This window comes from Dipteris shenzhenensis, chromosome 33 (assembly GCF_047967505.1).
Source record: "Dipteris shenzhenensis isolate YYH24624 ecotype China chromosome 33, Dip_SZ_1.0, whole genome shotgun sequence".
Taxonomy (NCBI): domain Eukaryota; kingdom Viridiplantae; phylum Streptophyta; class Polypodiopsida; order Gleicheniales; family Dipteridaceae; genus Dipteris; species Dipteris shenzhenensis.
The window spans coordinates 10408664-10418753 of NC_141628.1; the positions used below are offsets into that span (position 1 = coordinate 10408664).

The following is a 10090-nucleotide window of genomic DNA, read 5'->3' on the forward strand; positions in this document are numbered from 1 at the left end:
TTGTTTGCAAGTTGAAGAAAGCCTTGTATGGCTTGAAGCAAGCACCTAGAGCATGGTCTGACAAGATAGGACAGTATCTTCTCACTATTGGCTTTCAGATTCCCAAGGCAGATTTCTCACTCTATGTGAGAAAAACAGAGAAAGGTATTATGCTGCTTGTCATTTATGTTGATGATTTGATCATCACAGGTGATAGTGATGAAGATATTCTTCATGTGAAAATGCTATTGAGGCAGAAGTTTGAGATGAAGGATTTGGGAGAGCTGCGTTATTTCTTGGGCATTGAGGTGATTAGATCACCAAGTGGGATACAGCTCTTGCAGAGGCAGTATGGATTGGACATGCTGTCCAAATATGGGATGATAGGCTGTAAGCCTATTTCAGTTCCTTTGGAGCAGAATGTGAAGCTGAGCACAGATGCAAGTGAGCTTTTGGAAGACCCTACCATGTACAGACGCATGGTAGGAAGTTTAATTTATATGACTATTACCAGGCCAGATCTAAGCTATGCTGTTGGATTGGTAAGTCAGTTTATGTAGGCTCCAAGGAAACCGCATTTGGATGCGGCTAGACGCATACTCAGGTATGTGAAGTCCACATTGCAGTATGGACTATTTTATGAGGCTGGGGTTCAGATACAGTTGCATGGATACACTGATGCTGATTGGGCTAGTAGTATTTCTGATAGACGATCTACCAGTGGATATGTGTTCTCTTTTGGGAGTGCTGCAGTCACTTGGAGCAACAAGAAACAACCTACAGTTGCCTTGTCGAGCATAGAGGCTGAGTACAGGGGTGCAGCAATGGTTGCATGTGAGGTAGCTTGGTTGCATAAGCTACTTTATGATATGCATCAGTCTACAGATGGGCCAATTGTCATTTATTGTGACAACATGAGCAGTATACACTTGGCAAATAACCCAGTCTTTCATGCTAGAACAAAGGAGGTGCATTATCACTATGTGCGGGAGAAGGTTTTACTACGTCTTATTGATCTAGCTTATGTCAGCACAGAGGATCAGGTAGCTGACATATTCACGAAGGCATTGGGCGCAAAGAAGCTGCGCAAGTTCAGGGACTTGCTTGGTATGCAAGAATTGGTATTGAGCTCGAGGGGGAATGTTGAGATATCGAGCTCCACTCGCGATATGCCAGGGTGACCGTTGTGCATTTATGTCACCGACTTGTTAGCTGGAGATGCGGTTGGTACACCGCCCACGAATAATAGCTGGATGACAGCTATCCTTATCTACTCTAGTTTGTGGCTCAGTTAGTATGCCACCTTAGTTAGTTGAGTTTGGTTTGAGACCCACATATAGGGTTCTTCTATTTCTTTGTACTTGAGTTCTTTTGGTCTTAGCGTTCTTTAATTTGAGCTCCTTGTCTTTTGCATTTTTTGCCCAAATGGCAAATTGAGCTATAGCATCTACTTTCTCGTCATAGATAGCTGTAGCAAGTAGGAAAATTTGATCTATCCATGACCTAGGCAATGAAAAATGGCATCCTCTACATAGAGATCTTGCATGCACAAACACCCCAAAGCAAAAAACATGCAAAGGTGGTAGCATATAGGCCATTTGATCATGCAGTCATCTATGATGGGGGTATCGCAGACCATGCATTTCGAACCTTGCTGCATAGCAGGATAGGCATCCGATTTAACTATTGCGGCCATCAATACCACAGTCTTACTCTGTACATGATGAAGTTGCTTCTTGATTCCTTCCTCCCTCATCCTAAGGCTGCGGATGTTCTCCTTCATCTCCTCCACTCTTTGCTCACTCTGTGCAACAGCTTCATCTAAATCCCTCAGCATCTGTTGAAGCTGCTTAAATTGCTCAAAAATGTCAACATGGGCTGTTTCTAAGACTTCCACTCTAGTTTGGAAATCTCTAGGACGTCGGACTACTTTTTAAAACTGTTGAAAGCCACAGAAGCTCATGCACAACCCTATCGTAATCTTGTTGCAGGGTCTTGTAGCTTACTCTTTGAACTTCGAATAGTGTTTCAAAAAAACATCCCTCACCATGGCTACTCTTTGCATCCTTCATGGTCTAGAGAGCTACCTTATTGTCTTCTCCACCTCGGTTTCTCTCTTCCCTATCCTTCATGGCCTTGAAGCTCTCTCGCAGTTCCTGCATCACCTTTCTGGTTTTTGCATTCTCCCTTTTCAGCTCCTCCATCATCTGGTCTTTTTCAATGATCAATGCATTCTGCATGTTGCAAAGTCGTTTGTAAAGACCCTCCTTTTTGGCTCTCTAATCTTCAAGCTCCTTTTGCATCATTGCTAGCTCCTTGTCCATGATGTCCCCATCACTTCTCAATTTTTCAAGCCTATCTCAGATCTCCTTGATGCGCTTAGAACTCTACTTCTTCTCTTCTATGCCTTTCCATGTTGACCTTTTTTACAGCAGCCTCAGCTTTCTCTTATGCCTACAAGGCCCTTGTATATGCCTCCTCTACCTTGGTTTCTGCACCCTCCCTGAGAATTTTCTCAAGTTGCTCTATCTTTGCTATTTGCAGTACAAGTGCAAGGGAGAAAGAAATGGTCAAGAGGGATAGAAGACAAAATAGTTAAGGGAATGGAATAGCAGCGGCTCTATTTTGTAGCTCGACTACACTGTCAAGGTGAGAGCCACCGTGGTGGTTGGCCCAAATTTTGATTAATTTAAGAAGGCAGTACTACCTTGCATGGTAATGAGTGATTAGAGGTGGTGAAATCTAAGATTCCCAGCCATGTCTGTGGTGGCGGCTAAGATCTATTGGGCTGGCAGTTAATTACCAGCCACCACAGTGGCCCACAATTACTCACCTTCCAGTTACCACCACTGGGCTTGCATGCATGATTACTATGAGTGTAGTAAATTACCAGTCAGCGGGCTTGCATGCTAAGGAGAGTACTAGAGTGCATTGTAATGAGTGATTAGAGGCGATTAGACTTCATAATTAACTTTTGTGGTGCCTAAGATTCCACCGCGATAGCCTGTAATTAATATGGATGGAACCCTGGGGTCCAGCCACCACGGTGGCTTGAACTTTATAATATATAAGATTCGTGGCATTTGGCATTTTACTACGTTACTCTCATTTGCCCCTGCTCTGCTACTTTGCTCCACAGCCCTCCTCCAGCTTTTTTATGCCCGTGCTTTACTTTTCTCCATGCTCCCTCCTCCAAATCTCGTCACTCATCTGTTCCCCTGCTCATCTACTGCTCACCCACTCATCTTCACCATGCCTACTACCACCCCCCTCGATGCATTATGATCCCAATATTATCTGCCTTCTCATATAAGGTGATTGCATTGGACTCATCCGAAGTAGAAATGTTGGCACTAGTGGAGACCCTTTGTTCCCACAGTTGATTCCCCCCATATCTGCGTGTCACCACCTTAGATGACATGCTCACCTCTGGCCTCTTTATGGCTCTGATGTATGGGTTCCCCCTAGATGTCGACGAAGGCCTCAGTATTTTCATAGCAAAATACTCTCAACTTGTTGGGGGGGGAGTAATTTGAGTCCTGGCAATGTGCATGGTCTTCGGCCTCTCCATTGTCTTCTCGTTTGGCTCCCTAAAAAATTTTAATGCAATGAGCTAGGCTGGCAGAAATATTGACATGTACAAATTTCCTCTTGCTCAGACAAGGCTCATAAGCCCTCAGCAATGGCTGGATGTAATCTTTTGGCCTCTAAGGCACTCAGCGACCTTTTGGCTCATTGGATGTAAGGTTTTGGTCTCTAAGGCTCTCAGCAATTGTTGAATTTTAATTACATTTATGTAATCTCTTTATGTTCAATTTGAGGCTCTTAGTATGCGCTGTTGTTAACTTTTATATTTAAATGGTTATGATCGCTAGCTATAATCTTTTGGCCTTTAAGGCTCTCAGCAATTGCCGAGTTTTTATAAATGTAAGATCTTACGTTCAATTTTTGCTCAGTATAAGTTGTTAATTTTTATATAACTTGCTATTGGATGTAGATGTAGATATACATTTTAATCTCTTTTGCTCAATTTTCACTCAATGAATTGTAGTTGATTATCTGCATGGCACCACGGGGCCTCCAGTCACCATGGTGGCTCGGAATGTGTTTGCCCTCATTTATATTTACTGGGCTACAACAAGGACTAAAATACCAGTAAAGTAAAACTACAATTTCCTTGGTTTAGGACCAAAATAGCACTAAAATAGCTCCAACGACCCACCGTTGTGGTTGCATGCAGATACATCTAGAAAATTACAATTAAACTTTCAGAAAATGCAATTGATGATATGGCCCTTGAGGGATCCTTTCTATGGACAAGGGCCATATCAACATGCATTATACAATATCCAGGATGCCACTGGATAGATATAGCATGTCAATATGGCCCTTTCCCCTAAAGGGAATCCCTCAAAGGCCATATAATCAATTGCATTTTGCTTGGTTACACAAGGAAATACATTTTCCTTGGTACACAAATATATAACTCCAAAAACCAACGCGGTGGCTGTCATAGATCTCCTTCTATTTGATAGGACCTCGTCATCATAGACCTCCTCTTGTAATACGTAAAAATAGGTAACAGAGCTATAACTCCAAGAACCAGCATGGTGGTCGCTCCAAGACAACCTTGAATTATGGGCGATGAGACAGGTTGTTAGGCTAGAGATTGTGCTGAGGCGATGCTCAGAATGATAGATTGTGTCTCATTATTGTGCCATAAACCAGCGTGGTGGCCTCTCCAAGCCAACCTATGATTTGCATGGGCAAAGCTATGGCAAAAGGCTGTGCGATGACAGGTGGTCAATGTATCTTTAGAAAATTGCCTTTAAACAAGATGTGAAACTTAGATTATTTATGGTTTGATCTAAAGAGCAACACTTACCAAAGGCGAAAGCCCTTGTTGCCAAGGGTTGTGGGTGAAACAAATGGTGGATCGCATGAAAGCAATCTAGCTATAAAAGAATCACCAATGGAAAATATATATTTTAGGAATCACATGACATGGAACATTCATTCAACAGCTAGGAGTACGTCTTATGGATAAATCAAGCTAAAGAAAGTTTGAGGTAAACAAAATCTTCATCAGATGAATGAGAATTGAGCATCAAAAGCTTCTTTTCCCCCTAGAGAAAAGAAATTTCTATTAATTCTTGAAAAACACCATACAAATCAGCTTCCAAAAGAAGCTAATAATGATAAGTACAAAGAAAAGCTGGGTATCAAAAAGCAGCTAGCCTATTTTGGAGAACGTTAGGAGCAGATCTAGGGCTTGGAGGGGACCCAGACAGGTGTAGATTTGCTGTTGTTGCAAGAGGGCACATCCTGGGCAGAGGCAAAGTGCAAATCAAGGCAACACGTGGCACGAGAGGCAGCAACACATGGCTGACGAGGCCTGAGAGGCACTGACGTCACACATTATGTGGCATGGAGTGCGCGCAGACATGGCCAATGGGTTATATCACCACGTCACCAGTTTTTACAAGACTAGACGCCAAGTAGAGAGAGAGAGAGAGAATACAATATAATATAATATTATATTATACAGTTTATAATATAGTATATATTATAGTATATAAGAGCACCGAGAGAGAGACACTGAGAGATATAGATAGAGATAGCGGCAGGAAAGGGAGGAGAGAGAGGAGGGAGAGGGAGAGGGAGATCTCTCTCTCTCTCTCTGTCTCTCTCTCTCTCGGTTGCAAACTGGTTTAGGATGAGAGAGATAGATGAGAGAGAGAGAGAGAGAGATAAGACACACACACATATATTCGTTTATACTCTCTCTCTCTCTCTCTCTCTCTCTCTCTCTAGGTTGCAAACTGGTTTAGGGTTTAGGGTTTAGGAAGTTGGCATATTCAGTGACCTGCGCAAAGCAGACTGTAGGCAACCGAGAGTCAAGAATAGTCTGCAAAAATGCAGAGAGAGAGAGAGTATATATTAAATTTTAATATTAATTTATAAATAATTTCTCAAATACTAAATAAAATTAAATAATTGTATAATATATAAAATAATTAATTAATTAATTAAATATAACTACTACTTTAAGAAAGTTGGCACACTCAGAGACCTGTGCAGCTAATCAACGATCGCAGAGCTAGTCTTCCAAAGCTCTAGACTCCAAAGAATAGTCTTCCAAAGCAACCGCGAGCTCTAGACTCCAAAGAAAAGTCTTCCAAAGCGCGTCAAGCTACTTCCGGGTCTAGCACACGCAATAGAAAGTCTTCCAAAGCGGGTCAAGCTACTTTAGACGGGTCAAGCTACCTACGGGTCTAGCACACGCAATAGAAAGTGTAGAGTTCTCCTCCGCTACTACGGCAGCACTGAGGCTATCTTGTATGTCTGTACAGGTTTTGCCTAGTTTTGCACAGAGAAAACAGCATCTGCCACTGCCGAAAGCCCGTCCAACGATCGATGTCTGCTTCCACTTCGGCTTCTGCTGTTGCTACGGCCTCTTATGAGGTTTTCATCAGCCATCGTGGAATGGAAATGAAGCTGAGCTTCGCAAATCATCTTCACCATGCTCTTAGGGTCCGTGGAATCAGTTCATTTTTGGACTTGGAGGTGCTTATTCCAGGAGAAGACGTTCGCAAAACAATGCTGGAAGCTGCTCGGAAGGCATTCATTGGAGTGCCGATCTTCACTCCGATCTACGGCAGCTCAGACTGGTGTTTGGATGAACTCGTGGAGATGATGGACAGCCACCGGAATCACCTGGGCAAAGTCATCCCTGTGTTCTACGATGTGACGCCTGAAGAGCTTCGCATGGAGGACTATCTTGGGGGGCGCGAGATCGAAGAGGAGACACTCGAGCGGTGGAAATTTGCTTTGCACGACGCCTCGTGGCTCGGGGGCTTCCGGCTGAACGACTATGGCGGGTACGTTTACTTTTGCATTTTCGGCTTTCTTCTTGCATCGGTTTCTTGTGCTTAGCCCCCCTCCCGGGCTCTCTGGTTTGGTGGGATGAGTGTCTGAAGGGCCTCATTACTAATACTATTCGACTGAAGAGGATGTAATAGCTTGGAGAAGCTTCGATTACTTTTAAAGATCCGCAAATGCTTTATCGCGACTCTAATTGCTGGCGAATTGCTGAGAAGATGTGGCCTCACGCAGGAAATCGTTGTAATGACTGTTCTCAACGGAAAATGCTGAGCTGCTTAATGATAGAACGCATTTTATCCCGTCTTCGTGTAAACGTTTTGCTTGTTTGTTTTGCTGAAAGAAGAGGAAAGGAAATGCAGGACTAATACTAATACATTCAATCGGCTCAATGTGCAGACGTCAAGGGGAGTTGGTTGAAGCTCTCGTAGAAAAGATCGTGAATGAGATAGATGACAGGCTCCCCGTGGACAGACTGCCTACAGCGGTTGGGTTGGACGCCAAGGTCCAGGATGTGATGCAACGGTTTCGTGTGCACGAGCAGACAAGTGTGTACGTTGTTCTGCTTTGGGGTATGGGGGGGATAGGTAAGACCACTCTTGCCCGAGCTATTTACGACAGGCATAGAAAGAGTTTCCAGGGATCAAGCTTCATTGAAAACTGTGGAGCTGAGAAAGCTTTAGAAATTCAAGATCGTCTTCGCAAAGATTTACTGCTTGACAAGAATGAGATGGGGGGCGATCTTGCCAGAGGGAAAGCACGTTTAAAACAGGGATTAAGCAATCAGAAGGTTCTGATAGTACTGGATGACATGAAGGGATTGGATGGCATGAACAGCGACTTCAGCTCTGTTCAGGAGATCATAGATCCAACCAGTCTCTTCCCTGGCAGTCTAATCTTGTTGACATCCAGGGACCAAGGTTTGTTCCCTCACAGAAATGACCTCTCTGATGTCTTCCGGGGCGAGACATACGAGCTATCAAACATGAATGGGAGAAAAGACACAATGGAAAGAAGCTGTTGACAAGTTAAGGAGCAGCAAGTACAGAGAAATATCGGGTAGGCTGAGGATTAGCTATGAAGGTCTCGATGAGGAGGAACAGCAAATGTTTCAGGACGTGGCTTGCTACTTCAGTGGACGTTTCGAATGGATGGCAAAGCAATTTTGGGATGGTTTGGTAAAAGGCTACGAAATCGGTGGTGCCTCACTATGCACGAAGAGGGGTGCCTCACTATGCACGATCTTTTGAGGGACTTGGGGAGAGATGTGAATAGAAGCAGCAAGAGATGGGTGCTGGAAAACGACGACTTGAAACAAATGTTAGCCAATGAGCAGGTACTTACTTTTGTGTTTTCACTCACGTCCACAATAGTATAGGGAAGTGCGTATCAAATCAGAATTGCCTATGAAAGTCTCCTCTGTCGACAGGCAGAGTTGAGCAATGAGATTTTCTGTTGCTCAGTGAGCATGTTATGCACTGCAGCCTAAGTATGAAATGAAAGAATTGTGGTTGGTTGTGATGAAAGTGCTTTGTAAATTCTTTTTTACAAAAACGACGTTCTGTTGTTGCAGGGTCTTGACCAAATCCGTGGACTTGCCACCTCCCTGCCCCGCCTCCGCGCAACTCAACTTTCCAAAATGCGATCCTTGCATTTCCTTCAGCTTCAGGGAACACATTTGAATGGTACATGTAAAGGACTTAGAGGCCTGAAAATTAGGTGGCTGTCCAGTGTCAGCACGGATTCTCCTAATGTGACCCTTCCTAAAGATTTGTCCTTGGAGTTTCTTGGTGTGCTCATTATACAACAAAGGTTGTCTGAGAAGCAGAAGGTACGTTGGTGGTATGGGAGAAGAACTTGCTTTTCGCAACTGAAAAGTTTGGAATCGTTGACGTCCAGGAAATTAACCTCCATCACTATGCGCCCTTCTTCCTTCGGGCACCTGAAAACGCTACGGCACTTGTGCATTCTGGAGTGCACTAAGCTGAAGGAGCTGCCTGAAGACTTCGGCTCCCTCGTAAGTTTGGAAGTGTTCGTGGCATTGAAATTAACCTCCATCACCAAGCTCCCTTCTTCCTTCGGGCAGCTGAAAAGGTTACGGGGCTTGCACATTCTCGAGTGCATTGAGCTGAAGGAGCTGCCTGAAGACTTGGGCTCCCTCGAAAGTTTGGAGGAGTTGCTTTTATGTAAATCAACCTCCATCATCAAGCTACCTTCTACCTTCGGGCAGTTGAAAAGGCTACGGGGCTTGGACATTTCCGAGTGCAGTGCGTTGAAGGAGTTGCCTGAAGACTTTGGCTCCCTTGAAAGCTTAGAATCCTTAAGGGCATGGGACTCAACCTCCATCACCAAGCTCCCTTCTTCCTTCGGGGAGCTGAAAAAGCTACGGGACTTGGACATTACGGGGTGCATAGAGCTGAAGGAGCTGCCTAAAGACTTTGGCCCCCTTAAAAGTTTGGAATCCTTGAAGGCAAGGGAATTAACCTCCATCACCAACCTTCCTTCTTCCTTCGGACAGCTAAGAAACCTATGGGCCTTGGACATTACAGGGTGCACAAAGCTGAAGGCGTTGCCTGAAGAATTCGGCTCCCTTGAAAGCTTGGAAACTGTTGGGATATCTCAAGGTGTATGCCTCGGGCACACCTTGGTTTCTATGTGTGAGTACTAGAGGCACAGTTAGGTGCCCACAAGCACAGTTAGGTGGTGGAGAGCCACATAGGATGATTGAGAGAATCTAGGAGCAGATTGAGGAGATGATTGTGGAGCTCTGAAGTCATCAGTGATGTCAGTGAGCATGTATGAGGTGCCTACTTAAGGACCTCACTCTTCTTCATTCTACAAGCAAGTAATGCAAGTATTCTGAGTTTGTGTCCACTCTTTGCTTTCCTTTTAGCTTACCAACATGGTATCAGAGTCCTTTGATCCCCCTTGAGCCCATTTCTGCCACATCATCATCTTCTTCTTCATCTTCTTCTCCATCTTTCTCTTTCTTCCCAAAATCTTTGAGAGCTTGGTTCTCCACGTACAAATGACCATTGCCCAAACCCTCTGAGCTGGAAACTCCTCTAGTATGGGCAAACTTCCACCTGCAAGCAATTGAAGAAAAAACGTCTGTGTTGGCTGCCATTCCCCAAACAGCGCATTTTTCGCCATTTCTTTTATTGCTCAATACTCCCTGCCTACTCTGCCATTGCCTGAGCCCTCTTAGGAGTAGATGGGCGAAGACGAA

At 44.3% G+C, this 10090-nt stretch overlaps 2 protein-coding genes across 2 annotated transcripts; both read left to right on the forward strand.

Annotated features, from left to right (window-relative positions):
* The first annotated feature begins 6317 nt into the window (after positions 1–6317).
* On the forward strand, positions 6318–7885 carry LOC147879668 (disease resistance protein RUN1-like). Its single transcript, XM_087371430.1, has 2 exons — positions 6318–6860; positions 7261–7885. Exons 1-2 carry the CDS (start codon positions 6397–6399, stop codon positions 7883–7885), a joined length of 1089 nt encoding a protein of 362 aa, XP_087227556.1. The 5' UTR covers positions 6318–6396.
* Positions 7886–8084: 199 nt separating this feature from the next.
* LOC147879669 (uncharacterized) lies at positions 8085–9529 on the forward strand. The gene is made up of 2 exons (XM_087371431.1): positions 8085–8197; positions 8435–9529. Exons 1-2 carry the CDS (start codon positions 8096–8098, stop codon positions 9527–9529), a joined length of 1197 nt encoding a protein of 398 aa, XP_087227557.1. The 5' UTR covers positions 8085–8095.
* Positions 9530–10090: the final 561 nt, after the last annotated feature.